This window comes from Abramis brama, assembly GCF_963993115.1.
Source record: "Abramis brama genome assembly, chromosome: 12".
NCBI lineage: Eukaryota > Metazoa > Chordata > Actinopteri > Cypriniformes > Leuciscidae > Abramis > Abramis brama.
The window spans coordinates 26,259,922-26,282,262 of NC_139974.1; the positions used below are offsets into that span (position 1 = coordinate 26,259,922).

The following is a 22,341-nucleotide window of genomic DNA, read 5'->3' on the forward strand; positions in this document are numbered from 1 at the left end:
TGAAGGAGATTGAATTAATGAATAGAAACTCAAAATATTATGTTATCTGAACCACATAAATTATCTAAGTTGATTTGACAAAAGATAAAAAATTGTGATGATAATTTTTTACAGTGTTTAGATAGATAGATGATGGATAGATTAGATGGATGGACGGACGGACTAGAGTGTATATGTGTATAACAGACAATAATGAGGATGAAAAAGAAGGTATTTATTCAGCAACCTGTACAGCAATGTCTGCCTGTGTGTGAAGACTGAAGGCCAGACATCACCACCTGGAGTGAGTTTAACTGCATGAGTCCTCTGAGTCTGTAAGTCTGTCTGGAGGGATGAGACAGCATTAGGAAGGGGAAAGGGAGGTGCTAATTTTGCAGAGGTGTTGTGTCATTTACCCTCTTAAAAACTAATTTACCAAAACATGACTGAACCCCCTGGCAGGGATTTAACAAGTGTGTTTGCCATTACTGTATGGTTGTGTATGAGAGAGTCCTTGCCAGCCCAATGCAGACATGGCCACAGGGTTGGCAGGTGTGCAATCAGGCCACAATATTATGTTCTCTTGATTAACACACTCTCAGCAGCCTGAGGGCCAAAGCCCTGACCAGTTACATCTGCCACAGACAGAAGAGGAAAAAAATAAATAAACCCAGAACTACTGTGACCCAAATTGTTAGATCCGCTCAGTATGGATGGCTAAAGCAGGGCTTAAAAAACAAAATCACAATCTGATATATAGACACTATTCAATTTGTAACTTCACTGAAAGAACAAATTCATATATAAATCGGTTTTAACCTCACAAAATGCACAGTACAAAATTATTTCTTTGACAGTGTTTTTATTATTATTATTATTATTATGAGACAAACATTTGGATCATATGTGAGGAATAATTTCAAGGACATGCCTCAAAATGTACTTTCCTAAAACAATGCCCATTTTAGAACTATGATTTTTGTTTTGTTGTTGTTGCATTGTTCCATTTTCATAAAAAAGGACAATTCTCTAAATCTACAACGCAAAAAATCGAATTCTTATAACTAGAAGATAAAAATATTTTAATACAAAAAATATTTGAAATTATTTATGCAGTACATCACAGTAGCGTCTGTGTTTACTGCCCTTAATGATTATTTGAATAAAAAACATTTAATAACTGCATTTTTTTTACTGTAACCCAAACTCAAAAATATTACAGTAAGGTATTACATTACACTAAGAATGTAAAAAATATCAGATATAAATATTATTATATATGGTTTAAAAAATGTTTTTCATGCTTGTTCAGTGAACCATAACTAATTATTGCACATGCACCTGAAGAGTCCATGACACTAACGGTTTACAGGCAGTAGACAATAAAGGTCACAGTTACAATAACTTTGAACACTAAAAAGACCCTTATACTAACTCTGATATATACCAGAAGATGCTCAGGGTCCCGGATCACCTGTGTGAACATGCCATATTCCTTCTGCAGGAGGACTGCAGATGTGGACCGAGTTTGAAATGTAAGATGCCCAAGACAGTGCTATAGGGAGACAGGAAGGATAGCTGATTGTCCTTGCAGTACCAAACCCCCAGACGTGTTCGAGAACTTGCAAGTGTCTTGGTGGAAGAGTGGAGAAAAATCTTGTTTATGTCTCAGTTGTTGAATCTTTTTATTGGGGGATGGGGTGAATATGATGTGGACATAAAGACATTACTGATCATTTAAAAGGAAAATGTCAGTGGGTTGACTGGCGGATTTCACCATGTGTCGATGACGTAGCTGAGGTGCATGGTTGGGATCAGGCTCATTCATTTGTTCGATGAGAGAGGGAGGAGGCAGGAGGTGGCCCAGTCGGGATCCAGCTCTGGGGGAGTCCAAATGAGGGAAGAAGTACCTGTAGGAACAGAATGGGAATGAAGCCCAACAAGCAACAGAAACGAGAAACGCCCACAACACAGACACATAAGAACAACAGAAAAATGGACATTGAGGAAAAACAAAGAAACAAAGGTGAATGATGATGAATGAAGCCGGAACAGGTACGCATCACCCAAGATCAGGAGGAGAAATGTTCCAGTTTCAATGCAATGAAGGTTTATCTGCAGAATCTGAGACATGATGTTAATAAATTACCACAAAAGTTAATTTCAGCTCATCCTTCAGTTTGTAAAAACCACAATCATGTTTATCGACATGCTTTTACAATGGAAGCCTATGGGGCAAGCCAAAACAGAACCAGAAACTTTTTTTAAAAAGGAGATACTTAACTATAAGAGCAATTTTAGTCCACATGATTTAATAGGGTTTATCGTTTTCATAATTTCATTAACCAAAAATTGGGACATTTGCATCCACCAAAATTTGTAATTAATAGTCTACAAACTAGTTTTCTGTGATTTTGTCATTTTCCACTTCTAAATATTTTAATTAAAAAGACTAAAATAATACAATTAAAAATGATTTAATAAACATTTAGCCTAAATTAAGTTGCCTCTCAGTATGTGACTACCTAGTTTGGGAATACATTTTAATAAAATGGAATAAAAGGTTTTCAGTTGCTGCTAAACTAGACAATAAAGAAGAAATGACTTGTTCAGTAACTTTTAATAGAAAAACTGCAGGACTGAATGTTCGAGCCTGCAGTCAACAGTGATTTGTGTAAAAAATTAGTCTGTGCTTTAAATGTATAGGGGTCATGTCATCTGACTGGGACTGAATCAGGATTTTGTTCACAGTGAAATTTTTTTTTATTAAAGGGATAGTTCCAAAAAATGAAAATTATCTAATAATTTACTCACCCTTAAGCCATCCTAGGTGTATACGACTTTCTTCTTTCAGACGAACACAATCGGACTTTTGTTAAAAATATATAATTGCTCTTCCAAGCTTTATAATGGGAGTGAATGGCGGTCCTGATTTTGAAGTCCAAAAAAGCACATCCATCCAAGCTTTGATGCCTCTTGCGGTTCAAACAAACAGGACTGGGCAACAAACTCAAGCTCCTCTTCTCTTATACCAAAAATCCTCTGACATTTCTCTTTAAAAATGATCGTTTTAGACTTCTTATTTGTGACCGGTGTTTTGTTTTGCTTTGCCTTCTTCGTTTTCGCATTCGTCAATACGTCATGCGTCAGGTCAGGTACTCTTTCGCGAATAACAATGCTTACAGCCATCTGTCAGAAGCTAGTTATTTTGGCTTATAAAGTTATAAATATGGATTTTTTTTTCTTACACTAACGCATCGCTTCGCTTCGCTTCAGAAGGCCTTTATTAACCCCGAGCCATGTGGAACACTTTTATGATTGATGGATGCACTTTTTTGGCCTTCAAAATTTCTAAACTTGATCGATTGCTCCTGTCTTCCTTGCTGCTGGTTTGCGTCTGTATGCTCCGTATAGCTTTCTGTTTTGAATCTCTATTTACTATCATTCCTTTTTGTTTATATTGCTAAATATATCTTACTCGTCATCAGCATATATTAGATGTAGTCTAATATTGCCACATTATCACATTAATCTGACATCGCTAGCTTTTATCTAAATCGTTATCGCTAGCACAACACGCTAGTATCTCGCTAGCCTGTTAACCTTCCATTCGTGCTTGCCGTCCTTTTTTTTTTTCTCGCGCGCACTCACGCTTTTTACGAGTCTATCAAACAACTGTGGTAAGTAGGATCAGTCAACAAACACAGTGAGTAATGTCTTCTCCTGTTATTGTCACTTGCACTTTGTGTCACATAAATAGCATAGCCTTCTCTGTCAGCACAGAGGGCTTTTCATGTGATAAATGCAGGGAGATAGTCAGGCTGACGGAGAAGATTTCTGAACTAGAGACACGCATCCAAACTTTAATCGATGATAATAAGCATGCAAGGGCTTTAGATACTGCTTTGGATGTGACTAGCTTAGTGAACTCTGTACATTGTTCGGTTCTGACTGTAGAGCCCGTGCAGCAGGGCAACTGGGTGACCGTGAGACGCTGTAGTCGCGGGACAAAACACTGCTCTTCTGTTCTGATTACCATAACAAATAGATTCTCCCCACTCAGTGAAACACCCTCTGAAAATCCTGTTGAAAGTGCCCTAGTTATTAGCGATTCTATTACACGGAACGACACCAGCCACCATAGTCACATGTTTGCTGGGAGCCAGAGCGCCTGACATCAAAGCAAATTTAAAAGTGCTGGCTAATGCTAATCGTAAATTCTCTAAGATTATTATTTGCGTCGGCACTAATGATGTTCGACTTCGCCAGTCGGAGATCACTAAAATTAATGTTAAAGAGGTGTGTGAACTTGCAAGTACGATGTCAGGCACTGTAATTTGCTCTGGCCCCCTTCCTGTTCGCCGGAGTGATGAGAGACTGTCCTCACTCAATGGCTGGCTGTCTAAGTGGTGTCCACAAAATAATATAGAATTCATAGTCAATAGAAAAGTTTTTGGGGCAGACCTGACCTGTTGAAAAGAGATGGTATTCATCCCTCCTGGGATGGTGCTGCTCTTCTCTCTAGTAATATGGCACATAGTCTTAGAGCTCAAACTTGAATTGGGGCTCAGGTCAGGAAGCAGACAGACTGACTAAACCGACCGTCTGCTAGCTGTCTCACGTCACTGAGGTCAGATAAATCCCATCACATAGAGACTCTATCACCTAGATGTCATCATATACAGACTGTGTCTGTTCCCCGAATTAGGAAATACAAACAACTCCCAAACCCATTTAAGGGTAAAAATGTAATTGATGTTCAACAAATATAAAAAAAGATATAATACAAATGAACAAATGATAAAGCTTGGGTTGCTGAATATTCGATCCCTTACTTCAAAAGCACTTATTGCTAATGATATGATCACAGGTTATAACCTAGATGTGCTGTGTTTGACAGAAACCTGACTAAAACCAGACGATTACATTACTTTAAATGAGTCCACCCCCCAAGATTATTGTTATAAACATGAGCCTCATCTGAAAGGCAAGGGGGAGGTGTTGCTGTCATTTATAGTAATATCTTCAGAATTACTGAGAAGTCTTGCTTCAAATATAATTCTTTTGAAGTGTTGGTGCTTATCTAATAAATAAATTAGACTATCTAGTGTAAATGATAAATCACGTTTGAGATTTGTGCTGGCTACTGTATACAGGCCACGAGGGCACCATACAGACTTTATCAAAGAATTTGCTAATTTTCTATCAGAGTTAGTACTGGCTGCAGATAAAGCCCTAATTGTTGGTGATTTAAATATAGAGACACGTAAGTAATCATACTCTAGATCTAATATTATCACATGGAATCAATGTTGATGCTGTTGAAATTCTGCAGCAGAGTGATGACATCTCAGATCATTATCTAATCTCATGTATACTCCATTTAGCCAAGGCTGCAAAGCCGACTCCGTGTTACAAATATGTTAGACCTATCACTTCTGTTACTAAAGATTGCTTTATTAATAACATTCCTGATCAGTTTCATCTCCTCAGCAACCCAGATAGCTTAGAAGAACTCGATATTGCGACAGAAACTTTTGACTCTCTCTTTTCTAGCACTTTAGACAGTTGCTCCTTTGCGCTTAAAGAAACTTAAAGAAAATAGTCCAACGCCGTGGTACAACGAGCACACTCAGACCCTTAAGAGAGCAGCCAAAAAAATGGAGCGCAACTGGAAGAAAACAGTTTTTTTCCCGCATTTCATGGAAAGAGAGCACGATTGCGTACCGAGAGGCCTTAAAAACAGCTAGATCTGCTCATTTTTCAACCCTATTAGAAGAAAATAAACAAAACCCTAGGTATTTATATGAAACAGTGGCTAAATTAACGAAAAATAAAGCTTCAACCCCAGACGTTTCCAAGCAGCATAGCAGTAATGACTTTATGCACTTCTTTACTTACAAGATTGATAATATCAGGGAGAAAATTATAACTATGCAACCATCTACTACAGTATCGCATCAGACATTGCATTGTAGTCTCCCTGAGAAAAATTCGATTCATTCATTGCTATAGGAGAGGAAGAATTTTCTAAACTCGTTAAATCATCTAAATCGACAACATGTATGTTAGACCCTATACCGACTAAGCTACTGAAAGAGATTCTTCCAGAGGTCATAGATCCTCTTCGTAATATCATTAATTCATCTTTGTCATTAGGATACATACCTAAAACTTTTTAGCTGGCTATGATTAAACAGCTTGTTAAAACAAAACGCAACTTGATCCTACAGATTTAGTCAGTTACAGGCTGATCTCGAATCTAATCTTTTTAGAAAAAAATGGTATCTGTGAGGATTTCCAGTCAGGATTTAGACCGTACCATATTACTGAGACAGAGTCACATCTCATTAGAGAGTCACAAATGAATTGCTCTCATCATCCGATCGTGGTTGTATCTCTCTATTAGTGTTACTCGATCTTAGTGCTGCATTTGATTCTATTGACCACAACATTCTTTTAAATAGACTTGAAAATTATGTTGGCATTAGTGGAATTGAATTAGCATGGTTTAAATCATACTTATCTGACCGTTATCAGTTTGTAGCAGTAAATGAAGAGATGTCTTATTGATCACAAGTTCAGTATGGAGTACCACAAGGCTCAGTTCTAGGACCATTGCTGTTCACTCTGTACATGCTACCCTTGGGAGATATCATGGCATGGCAGGAAGCATGGCATTAGTTTTCACTGTTATGCTGATGATACTCAGCTTTATATTTCTTCAAGCCCCAACAAAACTTGCCAATTCACAAAATTAATGGAATGCATAGCTGATATAAAAAACTGGATGACTAATAATTTGCTAGTACTCAACTCTGAAAAAACATAGATTTTAATTATTGGACAAAAAAAACATCCTCAAGTAATAATCTAGAATACTGTCTAACACTTGATGGCTGTTCTGTCAAACCTTCGTCGTCGGTTAGGAACCTGGGTGTGCTCTTTGATACCAATCTTTCATTTGAAAGTCACGTTAGTATCTGTAAAACCGCATTCTTCAATCTTAAAAATATATCTAAATTACGTCATATGCTCTTAATGACAAATGCGGAACAATTAGTTCATGTGTTTATGACATCAAGGCTAGATTATGGTAATGCTCTTATGGGTGGTTGCCCTGCATGCTTAATAAATAAACTACATCTGGTCCAAAACGCATCAGCTAGTTCTTACTAGAACCAGGAAGTATGACCATATTAGCCCGGTTCTATCAACACTGCATTGGCTCCCTATTAAAAATCATATTAATTTTTAAATATTGCTGATTGCTTACAAAGCACTAAATGGTTTAGCTCCCCAGTACTTGAGCGAGCTCTTAACGCATTATAGTCCTTCACGTCTATTGCGATCTCAAAATTCCGGCCAGTTGATAATACCTAGAATATCAAAATCGACTGCTGGTGGTAGATCCTTTACCTATTTAGCACCAAAACTCTGGAACAGTCTTCCTAACATTGTCCGGGAAGCAGAAACACTCTTGTCAGTTCAAATCTAGACTAAAAACACATCTCTTTGACATAGCATACACATAACACATTATAACCTTCTATAATTCAATGTTAGGCTGCATAGATTAGGTCAGCCGGAACCGGGAACACTCCCCATAAATCCTGATGTACTCGTTACATCATAAGAAAAATGGCGTCTACGCTATTAGTCTCTCTTTTTATCCCGAGGTTGACCGCAGTCCGCCAGATCTAGGCTGTATCCAGATCTGATGAAGGACCTGCGCCTGGACACGACGACAACGCAGACCTGAAGTGTCAACTAGTCTCTCCCCTGTGAAGGCCTCCTTCCCTTCCCTTTACCTCTGTACAGTTCAAACTTTGTCAAAATAGTTCCGGTTCACATGGCTACTCGGAAGTGATAAATAATTCCGCGAATGAGCAGGCCGGAGCACATTAAGGGTTTTCTGTTAGAAAGGTGTCGTGTAAGCAGCCCCTAAGTTAATAACTAATGATCTTTGCAACGGAAGAAAATTTACTAACTTTAGCTGGACAATAACTTTATTCTAGAGCTGCTGTAAAACCAAAACAATCTCTCTTACTTTAATTACCTATTAATTTCTTATAAATTTTACTATAAAGCTGCTTTGAAACAGTCCATATTGTTAAAAGCACTATATAAATGAAGGTGACTTGACTTAAGATATTATTTTATTTCTTTTAAATGTCTTTTCAGACCAACTTCCTCTTATAAGGGGTCTTTAAATGAGGACCACACAACTCAGAGAAACCTCAGAAAGGTTTTTATTACATAAATCAGAACTGAAAAACAAACTTTATTTTACACCAAAAAAAAAAAGACAGTTGCATTAGTCTCTAGAACTGTTTCAATTTTCTCTTTTTGAATTCCCAATTGAAGAGGCAGCACTACAAAGAATGTCATGGATGGATATTGCCAATATACAGAGTTAAATATCAGATGCCAGCTTTTCATTTATTCATGCACCAAAATTGTGAATTGAAAAAACTTTTGGTGATGGTTTATTAACGGAAGCGTTTAGCAGGTCAAATGTTTCTTCATTGAATATTAGGCTTTTTAGAGCTGCAAAACGTTCCTTGTTTCAGCACAAACAATCTGTGCCTACACCCTAAAATACTTACTGAAATACAATAATACAGTTAGTTTGACAAATTAAATGTAATATGCTAGTAATTCCAAAGGCATATTTGGAGACAGAACTGGGCTGAATGATACAATGCCTCCCTCTACTGTCCACACCACAGAATACATGGTGATCAGCTTCAAACTAACAGCGCAAACATGTGTAGTGTTCTTTTGAGAGCCTGAAGTCCATTTACTCACCTTCATGCTATTCCAAGTGTGAATTATTTTATTTCATTTTTTTAAAATGAGGTTTTAGAATGTTTCCTTTTGTGCATCACAGAAGAAACTCAGTTGTAAAAGTTCTGGAACAACATGAAGGCAAATAAACAATGACAGAATTTTGAGTTATCTGTTCCTTTAAAAGCAACTATAACAGTTTTTGGATATAGTCAGTGGAAATGGGTGCAGACAATTATGCTTTGAAACTTCAAAATGACCTAAATGTAAGTATTAAAATAAATAATTAATACTGCATCACATCACAACAATTAATAAGAATGTCAATATTGGAATCATGTTTAGTGTAATTTGTTAAATAATAAAAAAAATGCTCAATGTCAGGTGAGTGCCACTGAAGAGAACACACAAGCACAGTTCCTTTAACAGCCACACAACAGATCGTGCCGTCAGCACACGCTTCTGTCAGATTAGTAGCTAGAAGAGTGTGCAGGTATCACACCGTGCAGAGGAGGGGTCAATGAGGTCTCTGTCCAATCCTGTGCATGCAGCAAGCAGCCAATCAGCATGTTACGCCATTAGCCTGGCATCAGCTGAGCTTTTTTTCTGTTAAAATTAAGACATTTAATTATGAATAAACCACAAACTTGCAATGCAAAATGCAAATGCAGTCAAATGCATATATAATAAGATTTTTAAAAAAATCTTGGCTTTAAAAAGTCAGAACTCATTAAAGGGATACTCCACTTTAGAGTTAAACAGTTGAGTTTTACCGTTTTCGAATCCATTCAGCCGAACTCTGGGTCTGGCGGTACCACTTTTAGCATAGCTTAGCATAGATCATTGAATCGGACAGGTCCATTAGCATCTCTCTCAAAAAAATAACCAAAGAGTTTCGATATTTTTCCTATTTAAAACGTGACTCTTCTGTAGTTACATTGTGTACTAAGACCGACGGAAGTTGCGATTTTCTAGGCTGATATGGCTAGGAACTATACTCCCATTCCTGCGTAATAATCAAGAAACTTTGCTGCCGTACCATGAGTCCAGCAGGCGTAATGATATGACGCAGCGCCTGAAAATAGTCCCCAGCTCGGTAACTTCCAACGTGACCGGGACTAAGTTTGTCTAACCTATTAGACCTATTTTCAGGTGCTGTGTCATATCATTACGCCTGCTGCACCCATGGTACGGCAGCAAAGTTTCTTGATTATTACGCAGGAATGGGAGTATAGTTCCTAGCCATATCAGCCTAGAAAATCGCAACTTTGCATTTTCTGTCGGTCTTAGTACACAATGTAACTACAGAAGAGTCAAGTTTTAAATAGGAAAAATATCAAAACTCTTTGGTCATTTTTTTGAGAGATGCTAATGGTCCCGTCCGATTCAATGCTCTATGCTAAGCTATGCTAAAAGTGGTACCGCCAGACCCGGAGTTCGGCTGAATGGATTCGAAAACGGTAAAACTCAACTGTTTAACTCTGGGGGAATTGTAAAATGAGCCTATTTCCAAAAAAAGTGGAGTATCCCTTTAACACTTTCCCCGCCATTGATGGAAATTTCTGGCTTTCCCTGTTTTCACTGTTATCACTGTAGGGGGCACTATTACGCATCTTACGCTAGTACTGAATATCTTGATCAAAACACAGGCGAAGGAGTAGCAGAAATAAGCGATATCATATTTAAGCAAATGGATATGTAAAATAATGCGATCATTAAACAGAATATAAATCAAAACTGCCTAATGTTACCGAATGAAATATCACCCAGGATGAGCTATAGGACTGTACAGCTTACGGGGTGTTGATGGACTCAATCAACCCCATATATGTTTTGATCATCATTCTGAATCAGATCCATACGTAGTCTTTGACAAAAACGTGATTTTCTCAGATTTTCGCTCAAAATGTTGCTTTTTTAATGAATCATACCCACATTCAAGTTATGATAAAGGTAGGCATGAAGCCAGAATAAAACTTTTTTTGTTTGTTTGTTTTTTAAAGCTGAGGGTCTGTTCTTCATACGGCAAAATATTCTGGAGGCCATGAACCTTTTGTGAAAATGATCAAATGCTGGCGTTGGCTGGCAACTTTTTTCAAAAACACTGGCGGGGAAAGAGTTAAGTAATGTGAAGCAGTAGTTTTTGTACCTAAAAAAAAATAAAAAAATCTAATGAATATACCAGACCTATTCATTTGTGATGAATACTTATCTAAATTCTATCAACTTTCATATTGTAATTTAATATTTTAACCGTTTTAAGCAAAAATAACTATATCGAGGGTCATACTCTACATCACAGCACTGCCACATACCTGCCAGCAGAAGCTGCCCCAACAACCATCTGAGCAGCTCCAGGGACGCCCACAGTGCTCAGAGCAGCAGTGAGTCCAGAGGAGCCGTTCACTGGGCTCCCGTCTCCTCTCAGGATCCCTGTGCACTTCCAGTTGTCCATATAATTAGCTGCAGACAAGATGAACCAGAATGCACAGCATAATTTACATTATGTGATGTATATCATTAAACATGTTAGTCTGGGATATTATTAGCCCATATAATTTCCCCCCGCCTGAGCAGCCTTATTGTCAGCAGAAATTAAAAGTAGTTTTAGAGGTTAAAGTTTAAAAGGGCTGGGTTTATGAAGTCGTTTTTTATCATAAGATTGGGTTATGATATTAAGGTACAATTTAAAAAAAAAAAAAAACATGCATGTATAAATCGTTCACAAAAAGATACATCATATAACATGTATGTAGAATATTGAGGTGAATTTTCATTTTATGCTGACTTTAAAGTAGAGTTTTTTTTTTTTTTATAAATTTCATGATCTCGATTCAAAACACCCAGGCGATCTTATTTCTAAATGACAACGATGTCTTTTAAATATTTGATTAAAAAAAAAAAAACAATCACAGCAAAACATTCAGATCACTGCCTCTGACCCAGAGAGAACAGGTGTCATGTATAGGTATGAAACAGCTTCACAAACAATCTTTTCAACCTCACAGTATTATTATTTCTGAGTTTTTCTAAAAGTTTATATAAACACTGATGTCTAAGGTAGCGATCAAAATAGAGCGAATCACCTTTTCAAAGTAACTTGGTGCTTCAAATAACAAATGGTATCAATTACATCACTATTAACTGTTAAAAAATTGATTTGTCATTGAATCATTCATTCATTCAAGAGATTTGTTCAAATACGCTGATTCATCCAGTAATGAAACAAGAAGTATTTATGAGCGAGTGATTCTCAATTTATCCAGAATCGTGCAGCTCTACTTTAAAGTTAAAACATTTTGATGTAAGCTAAAACCTATTTGTAATATTATATTACAATTTTCATAATAAATGAAAAGTAACACTGGCATTTATAATTATAAAAAAAAAACATTAAAAGAGTTGGACTGTAAAGAATATCTAAAGCAATGATAAAGAGTTATTAATTGAGAAATGTTTTTCAAAAGATTCACTCAGCAGGAAGTAGATTGAGTTGACGGCTGACCTTTCCAGAGTCGCACACAGCCATCGTCTCCAGAGGAGGCCAGGAGAGTACTGGTGATGTTCCAACTCACGCGCCACACCTGAGAGTTATGACTGTCAAACTGAGCCATCACTTGCACCTCAAACTTAGTGGGACCAGAGCTGTTGGCACTCTCTCTCCTGTCAGACACATAACATGAATCAACTGTTCCAAAAAGATTCTTACCGTCAGAGTAAAACATGAGTGGCGTTTACCCATATAAAACTCAGCACAGTGAAGCTAGGGCGTTGACAGGTGGTGGCTTAGAAGTACTGAGATGTTAACTCATCGTTATTGTGAGTGGTGCTTACTAGGGCTGCACAATATTGTAAAAAACTGCCATTTGTTTTTCTGAAATATAAATAAATGTGTGTATGTATATATATATATATATATATATATATATATATATATATATATATATATATATATATATATATATATATATATATATATATATATATACCTTCTGCCATTAATTGTTATAATCCAGTGAAATATTTGTATCCACAAGGAGTCTGACAACAGCCGATATGCTCCACACAGAGATCTGATCTCAACGTCAGAGTACATTTGGGATTACATGAAAAAAAAAAAAAAAAAACTTGACTAAATCCAGAAGAACTGCAGCAACATTTTCAAGGCACTTGAAGAAACCTACCTGCACCTATGACAAAAGCCGTTTTAAACGAAATAGGTGGTCACACCAAATATTGATTTGATTTAGTTAATAGAAGTTAATTGATAAATAAAATCTATTTATGACATTATTTTTGAAAGCATCCTCACTTTATAGCATTTTTACACAGGTGCCTAAACCTTTTCACAGTACTGTAGCTTTGCAGGTAGGCTTCTTCAAGCGTCTTGGAGACGTTTCTGCAGTTCTTCTGAATTTAGTCTAAATGTAAAATTACATAATATTTAAGTTTCTTTATTTTCTTTCATTTCTTTATTTTCAAACCTAAAACCATTAAGATTTAACACTGAAACAAAAGACGCATCATGAGCTGTATGCATATAAATGAACACAGTGCTGAAGATCTGACTGAAGATCATGTTCCACAGAAGATCAAGAGTGATACATGTTTGAAACAAAATTTATTTCAGAATTTACTTTTTGGGTGAACAATTAAGATGACCAATTTGACTGCTTAGCTTTCTTACTACCGAGAATGATATCATATTTACCTCAATGGTATGAGTTTGAAAATGCGGACGTCTTTGGTCGCTATCGCCAGCACATGGAAGGATCTCCCAAGATTAGGAGCAAAGGCGATGTCATGTACTGGGTCAGTCACAGTCATCAATGTCTCTGCTTTGGCATACTTCCTGAAAGTCAACATAAACCCATTAGAAACATGATTATAACAGAAAAATAGATATTAAAGACCTGGGCCCATATTCTTAAAGCTTCTAAGAATCCTCCCAGAAAGCTCCTAATTTATCTTAAGAAATCCTAAGAAATTTTAAGTATAGGGTCTATTCTAAGCCTTCACTTTGAAATTACAAGTGTAATTTTTCCTATTTTACCATACTCTCTGACACACACACGTATTATATATATGCATGTATATTCTTTTTTTTTTATTAACCATGCTGTTAATGTTGTAACGTATAGGAAATGAACAGCCACACAAGGTTCTGAAAGTGCTGTAACTGTTTGTGCGATCACTTTGCTTATAGAAGGTTGTAACAGACATAAATCATTGCTACATAGTTGCATTTTTCCAGTTGCCAAATATGATAATGTAGTTAATATAGTGATTACTTACATTTCTGCCGCTATGGCATTTCTGTGCTGTGTCGGAGATGTTTGCGTGTCTCTAATAAGATCAGTCACAAACATGATCCCTCCACGACCTAATGTGTAGCGTCTTAACAACTCACTGACATGCATTATGTGCAACACATTTATTCTCCCTTGTTTCGCCCATTTTCTCCGCTGCTAAAGAAACTCTTAAGCCTTTTAAAAGTCCTTGTCCGTACTCCTAAAAATGTTGGACCTTAAGACCTCTTTTAAGGGTTATGATGCTTTCTGAATGACTTATTTCTTTACTAGGATATTTCCTTTAACTTTGAGGAAACGGCCACATTTCTAAAAAACTTCTAAGAATTGTCACTAGAAGCAACTCTTTGCAGTAAGACGTGAAATTCCATGAAGCGAAACTCATACCTTGTATTTTCATTATACTCATAGATTTGCACTTTGCCACTGTATGTGACATTGCTGTCGTCACTGCCCACAGCTATCATTGGAGGATGAGCTCGAGAACTAAAAGGCAGAACAAACAGTTGTGACAATCAAGAATACTTCTTTCATATTCATATGTTATTGTGTGTAGATGGCGTTCAGACCTGGATGGGTTCCATGAGATGCAGGAGCATGAGAGCTTGCAGGAGATCTCGTGCTGCAGTGACCATTGGCTGAGGTTCATCACATCAGGGGCCTCGTAGATGCGCACCACACCGTCTGCAGAGCAGGTGGTCAACATCAGGCCCATGTGCTTTGGTGCAAACTTCACATCAGTCACTGATGTCCGACTGTCCACAAGTGTGGTTCTCTTAATCTGGAGAAGCACAGAAGAAATGAATAGAAGATCTATGACACTGCTTCAGATTTGCACAAAAACATGATTGGTTACCAACTTATTTTTAGAAAATTCATAAGTTACCCTCAAAAGCAACTCTGAAATCAATGTATACTCTTGAATTATACCATAATTTTCACTTCATTTGATTCCCTGGGAATCAAACCCATTGCTAGCACCATGCTCTATTCTTTGAGCAACAGGAAAAGCAAGTAGTAAGGGCCTATGACATGAAAATTGGCAAAATCCAGTCAAAAAGAAAATTGTCTATGTTTTAATTTAAACAGTAAACCTCTATTATGCAGAACTTTCTTTGCAAAAAAGGAATTTAATGTTATGAATTTATTTGATTACATTTTAAGAGACTAATTCAATTGTTGAAGTTTTATGCATTCATTTGATTACCATCATTTTTTTTAAATCATAAAACACAGAATCCAGAAAACAGACAACACAAAATTTCTGAAAAGATAAAACATTTAATAGGGCACTATTATTGTTAAAACTTTAATGAACACAGAATTTGGCCTAAAAATAAAAGTGATTTTATAGGGCTGTAAATAACTTGTAAATAAATAATTAATAATACATACCCAGTGACTCTGACCACGCTGTTTATCATTGGATTCACCGACTATCTCCTCCCATACAGCCGCAGTGCGGTCAAACGAACAAGATGCCAACACTTGACCAAACTCAGGGTGCGCCCATGTCACCCTCCAAACAGAACCACTATGGGTCTAAAACAGACAGAAAACAAACCGTTTTAGGAATTCCTCAAATAAGGTGTCTTTGATCAAATTAATTAATTATTTTCACATTTAGTGTGCTACTTTTTATTTTAGAGGTACAGAAAACTTTCCCCCAGTTTCAGAGACAAGGTTTAAGCCTAGTCCTAGATTAAAATGAATGTTTGAGAATATTTTAAAATATGTCAGTGGCATTGTTTTGTTTCAAGATGCACACCAGTAATGTTTTTTTTCTAAGGCACGTTTATAAAAGCTACTTAGATGTCCTTATTGAACTAAAACCTAATCCTGGCTTAATCTAAGCCCTGTCTGTGAAACCAGACCTTTAACTTTAAAATGTTTGTTTGGCAAAATAAAAAAAGCGCTATAATGAATTAAGTATCTACTTGTATCCCACCTTTTTAACCAAGGTATGAATGAGGGTGAAAACTAAAGTCAGTTATGCAGTTTAGGGTTACATGAAGATTTACCCCAAAGCACATAAAAGTTTAAAAAAAAAAGTAAAAATCATACCTTCCAACTAGCAGTGCAGTGCCATTCTCCATCATCACCTTTGTCCCAGACCTAGAACAGTTCACAACAGCCAAACGTTTGTCAACAATATAAATAAGCGTGCAAATAAGCTAAAGAACCACAGCCTTAACCTCAGCTCTTATCTGAAGCTGCTATCAATTGAATCCCCAAGCTCTAAATCTGTCAGTCCATATCATGTGATGAACAGATGCTGCTTGATCATTTTTGGTTTTCCTAATTTTTGTTTACCCATGTATGAACACTATCCGTTTCTTTTTTTCTTTTCACTTTATTTAACCCTAAATTTTGAGAGTTCTTGATCATTACATTTGAAGTCAAATTTTAAGTCTAAGGTACAAGAAATTGTTTCAATACCTTTAAATTTGATCTCAGTTTGTTTGTTTCAAGCAGTTTAGACCATTCCGAGCTGAAATATTATTGAGGTTTCCGTAAACATCTGTATAACCAAAATTTGTTGTGGGCCATGACACAAAGATGGCTGTCACGGTTAAAGTCTAAAATGGAAGTAGCAAAAGTTTTTTATTCCCTATTGTGATATACAGTTATAATCTAAATTATTCAACCCCCATTGCAAATCAGGTTTATTGGCAAAATGACAAAACAACATTTTCAGCTGTTTGCAATGAACAAATCAAAGTAATTAAAATAGCAGTTTAACAACAAATGTTTCAAGTGGTTTCCCAAAATTCTACTGAAAATGCAACTTTTAATGACTTCTGTAGTCTCAAAATTATTCAACCCCTTCATGGCAAGCATCTTTAGTACTTAGTAGAACACTCATTTGCTGTTATGACCTGCTGCAAATGAGATATATAACCAGAAACCAGCTTCTGGCAGCGTTTCTGAGGAATCTTAGCCCTTTCCTCATGAGCAATGACCTCCAGTTCAGTAATATTCTTTGGTTTTGCTGCAACCACCTTCTAAAGGGGTACAAGTCAGGTGACTGTGATGGCCACTGTAGAATCTTCCTGGACACATTTTCCCTTAGGACTTCCTGATACTTCAATGAATCCATCTTGCCCTCCACACGCTGCAGGTTTCCAGTGGCAGAGGATGTAAAGCAGCCCCAGAGCATCACCGAGCCCCACCATGCTTAACTGTAGACAGAGTGTTTTTTTCAGGATATGCTTCGTTCTTCTTCCTCCAGACATACCGCTGATCCATAGGGCCAAAAAGTTCCAGTTTTGTTTCATCGCTCCACAGAACAGAATCCCAAAAACTCTGTGGTTTAAATATATGATTTTGAGCAAATTGGAGCAGTCTTTTCTTGTGCTTTTGGGTCAGTAGGGGTAGTAGTTCTAGCATGTGTTTAGTATGCGCCTTACTGTGCAAGCTGAAACCTCAGGGGCTGAAACCTCAGTGCCTGTTACCACCAAGTGTTGCTGCAGGTCTTTTGCAGTCACTCAAGGGTTTTCTGAACCTGCCTTCCCAGAAATCTGGTTGCTGTTGTTGATAGCTTCCTTTTTCTGCCCCGTCCAGGTAGTGTAACCACTGTTCCTTTAACTTTGACCTTGCAAACTATGCCTCCAACAGTGTCTCTAGGAAGATTTAGTGTCTTCGCTATCTTTTTGTATCCTGTTCCTTGTTTGTAAAGGGTGATGATATCTTAAAGGTCCCGTTCTTCGTGATCCCATGTTTCAAACTTTAGTTAGTGTGTAATGTTGTTGTTAGAGTATAAATAATATCTGTAAAATTATAAAGCTCAAAGTTCAATGCCAAGCGAGATATTTTATTTAACAGAAGTCGCCTACATCGAACGGCCCGTTTGGACTACATCCCTCTACTTCCTTCTTTAATGACGTCAGTAGGACAGTTTTTTGACTAACCTCCGCCCACAGGAATGCTCCCTCAACTCTACCGAAATTCGTTTATGTACTTGCGCACTTCTTATAACTTACTGTGTTTACTCAGAAGTAAAACTGACGCTTCATCTTTTGTGTGATGTACAATAAACTTTATTAAACTCATCAGTATATGTTTGATCATCATTCGGACCTGGTCCGAAACAGCAGACTTGTAGGCTATTAATAAATAATGGATAGGCTACATACAAGCAGATGACAAATATGTTATAATAACCGTAATTAAACTACTAAACTATACATTTTCCATCTCTATACAGCACTCTGACTCTGTAGGCATTATTGTCCGACTCGAAATGAACACCGTTACTGAGAGTTTCTGATATTATCATCATTCCGTGAGATGAAATTGTCCTGAGAGACTGAGCGCGAGCTCATGAAGCTCCGCCCCCTGGGTCGTCCAGCAGCAGCTTATTTGCATTTAAAGGGCACACACTAAAACAGCGCGTTTTTCTGAGCCCCAAAAAATGACAATTTAAACATGCTGTAAAAAATGATCTGTTGGGTATTTTGAGCTGAAACTTCACATACACACTCTGGGGACATCAGAGACTTATTTTACATCTTGTGAAAAGGGGCATAATACGGGACCTTTAACTTTTTGGACCATTCTTTCGACTTAGCCATATTTCTAACATGCAGTCAAACTTGACACTCAACAAACCTAGCCAGTTCAGATATTTCATGTGTTCTAGCTCAAGCACACCTGATGCAACTAATGAAGCCCTTGATTAGTTGCATCAGGTGTGCTTGAGATGACCCCTGTTTTGCAGATTTGTGCTGTTGTGAGGGATTCTATTCAGAGGGTTGTATAATTTTGAGACTGCAGAAGTCATTAAAAGATACATTTGAATTTGCAGAAACCACTTGAAACATTTATTGTGTTGCGCTATTTTAATTACTTTTGTTTGATTTGTTCATTGCGAACAGCTGAAAGTTTGCCAATGATACTGTTTTGCAATAGGGGTTGAATAATTTCATTCTCAACTATATATCACAGTGAAACTGATTCTTGAACAAGAAATATTGTAGGGTGGGACTTGATTTTATCCATCGGAATTGATTGGGTCGTTGTGGTTTGCTATTACTGTGATGTAATGTGATGTGACTGACAGTTGTCCCACCCTCATGCCAGTAAACACTGTCATAAGAGATTAGATGTTGCAAGAGGAAGGGGACGTTATTTTGATTTAAGATTATGAGGGCATACAAATTAAAATAATAATAATTAATAACGTGCACAGATAAATCAATTATTATAAATACTGCAACATTATATCAAAATAAGAATTTTCAATTTTGATTTCATTGTGACTTTAAACCGATTTAAAAAAAAAAAAGTGGTTGGCATCACCAAAACAGAGGTAATCACTCAAAAAAAGGAAAATTAAAAAATGGTCAAGAAACCAACTTTACCATTTTTGGAACATATTTTACTACTGAATTAGGCTACATACAATGTAATGGAGATTAACAGACACAGATGTCTCCAATACAATCGATCAATCAACTATTTAATACACCAAATTTCATAGAATCTAACCTATACCCTCTCATAAAGTATACTCTGGAAATACAAAAAAATATATATAACGTTAGGCATATATAACAATAACATGATGGTTTATACAATCACATTTAACAGAAATGGAAAGGCGCTATATAAATAAAACATTATTATTATTATTATTTACTTACAGAACACCGTTTTTTTAAGGGATAGTATTCCCAAACCAATGCACAGCTGCAGGAAAGCCCATTCAATCACTTATAAAGTTTCTGTCAAATGTATAGCTATGTCTCAAAACATGGTAAGCTGCCCGTCTAGAGTAGACCGCATTTTTGGGTGTCACAGGCACGTGCAGGATTTACTTTCTAGGTAGGCAGCTCAATATAAGTTTGGACAACATCTCTATAAAGTCCTGTGCAGTTAAACAGATCACACAAAAGAGTGTTTCTTGCCTTGACGCTCTGATCACTGGAGCAGGTCGCCATCCTGCGACCATGAAAGTCATAAGAAACATCGTGAATCAGATCTTTATGATCCGCTGCGATGCTCTTCGCCACAAACATCTTCTAGTAAAACTACTTCTTGACGCCACCAAGAAAATATCTCGCACAATTCACTAAATGAAACAGCAGATAGGCGTTTAGTCAAACTTCAGCAGAAATTTTTAACTCTACCGGTGCCATGTTTTTTTTAACATGAAAACGTTGCTCGCTGCTTTTTTGGAGATGAAAATCATCTGAGAGCGGATTACTGCCACCTACTGCACTAGCGGAGTTACTGCTGCCACTATTAACCACACCACCGAGGTGCCGAATGAACGAGTTACCAACAATTAGGCAATTTTACCACATCTAAAACAAAACAAGCATCTAATGTTTTGATATATTAAATACATGTTATAAAATTCTTGAATCTTAAATATCGACATGTTCAGCTCAATATTACATTTTAAATAGAAGGGTGAATAGAAAGGTTATTTTTTATTTAGAAATTTAGATTAAATAAGATCACATTTTATGAATTATTTATTTAGGTAAACCAAAATATGAAGACACTTTTTGCCTGGGGGGGTCCGGGACCTCCCATAAGCATCAAGGGTCTCCCCCATAAGGCCCGAAAAATTAAAACTAAAATAATAGAAACATAATTTATTAGGTAATATATATTTTTTAATCAAAGTATTGCGCTGCCGCTCCCATTAGAAATTAATTCAAATTAGATTTGCGTCTGAAAAGACGCTCAAGTGCGCCACACGCTGTTTTCTGAAGGAATTTACAGACTGTTGAATTCATAAACAGATACATTCTATTTATCGTGCCATTTATACGCCAACATTTTTTTATTTATTTATTTTTTTGCGTGTAAATGATACGCACTGCAAACCGCTTGGGTAGGATTGGGGGTGTGGTGTACGTGCGTATTACGCCATAAAGTGCGTATCATATGCATTATTTTGGCGAATAAATGGTACGAGAAATAAATTTCGTGCTATAGATAAGCACTTTCACGAGAGTCTGGCAGAGTGGATTCTCATTTTCACCTCACGATGACGGTAAGATAGGCCTAATATTTCTTTCTTTTATGATTGTTTGGTAATTTACAGATCTGAATAGAATTTCGACATTAACGCTTGTCCGGGACACGTGCGTGTGTTTTTTAAGGGACAAGTGAAAGAGAATTGTACTTGCCCAACCGGACAAATGCCCTGATTAAAACAATTTTCAATATAAAAAAAAAAAAAAAAGAAATAACGTACTCGGTTACTAACGTAACCTCAGTTCCCTGAGAGTAGGGAAAGAGTATAGAGAGTAAAAATTAGGGAAAGAAATGCCCTTTATAAATTAAGCTAAAAAAAAATTATTCTGATGAGTGTTTTCCAACAGTGATGTAATGAAACACTGACAGTGACTACGTTTACAAGCTGTCAAATATCGGGTTATGGTCGGGTTAAGGTCACTATTTGGGTTAAAAATAAAAAAGAACCCTTCTATTTAAAATGTAATATTGAGCTGAACATGTCGATATTTAAGATTCAAGAATTTTATATATTTAACATGTATTTAATATATCAAAACATTAGATGCTTGTTTTGTTTTAGATGTGCTGCTGTTGTTGTTGTCTTTTGAACGGGTTATTGGCTGCATGTAAACGTAGTACGTTTACATGCAGCCAATAACCCGTTCAAAACCGGAATATTATACAGCACATAAGTCAATAAAACGTTTCGGTCATGAGACCTTAATCAGGAATTATTTTTGAGGTGTCATGACGAAAATTTTAGGTAATGGACACAAAAAGAAAGATGTGAACCTGAGGGGACAAATTGACATTACAGGCAGAGGTGGACAGTAAAAAAGTACATTTACTTGAGTACTGTACTTAAGTAGCCTACACTTTTTGAGTATCTGTACTTTACTTGAGTAGCCTATTATCTTTTCTGGAAACTTTTTACTTTAACTTCACTACATCTGAAAGACAATTATCATACTTAAATATGATAAATGATCTGTGCCATGGCTAGTCAAATGGCAGCCCCCAGATCATCTTTATCTGGCCCTCCAACTGGTTTTTGATGTTTAAAACCTCTCGCAATCTGATATCAAAGTGCCCTCTGCGCAAAGGTTTAGCGCGTTCATAGGCAACTGCATTCAGCGGTGAGTTTAACAACGCACATGGTGAGCAACAGCATTCAGCGATGAATTTAACAACGCTCATTGTGGTGAGCAACAGCATTCAGCGATGAGTTTAACAACGCTCATTGTGGTGAGCAACAGCATTCAGCGGTGAGTTTAACAACGCTCATTGT

At 36.8% G+C, this 22,341-nt stretch overlaps 1 protein-coding gene across 2 annotated transcripts; it reads right to left on the reverse strand.

The window, feature by feature from the left end:
• Positions 1-1,337: 1,337 nt before the first annotated feature.
• On the reverse strand, positions 1,338-20,262 carry seh1l (SEH1-like). 2 transcript variants are annotated; one of them, XM_084130218.1, is made up of 10 exons: positions 19,988-20,262; positions 16,143-16,193; positions 15,474-15,620; positions 14,648-14,859; positions 14,466-14,564; positions 13,481-13,621; positions 12,275-12,432; positions 11,085-11,232; positions 1,757-1,889; positions 1,338-1,611 (listed from the first exon to the last, which is right to left on the reverse strand). In XM_084130218.1, the coding sequence occupies exons 1-10, from the start codon at positions 20,096-20,098 to the stop codon at positions 1,450-1,452; spliced, it is 1,362 nt and encodes a 453-aa protein (XP_083986344.1). In that variant the 5' UTR covers positions 20,099-20,262; the 3' UTR covers positions 1,338-1,449. The 2 variants fall into 2 exon arrangements, with proteins under 2 accessions (XP_083986344.1, XP_083986345.1); XM_084130219.1 differs by lacking the exons at positions 1,338-1,611; positions 1,757-1,889 and adding an exon at positions 8,216-9,375.
• Positions 20,263-22,341: the final 2,079 nt, after the last annotated feature.

Bases quoted from the DNA above. Each gene is read 5' to 3' on its own strand.
- seh1l (XM_084130218.1), bottom strand. From the start codon at position 20,098: ATGTTTGTGGCGAAGAGCATCGCAGCGGATCATAAAGATCTGATTCAC. The intron at 15,621-16,142 runs GTATGATTTTTA...TGTCTGTTTTAG, and splicing joins ACTGCACTGCTAGTTGGAAG to ACCCATAGTGGTTCTGTTTG. The intron at 11,233-12,274 runs GTCAGCCGTCAA...TCTTGTCTGCAG, and splicing joins CTGTGTGCGACTCTGGAAAG to CTAATTATATGGACAACTGG.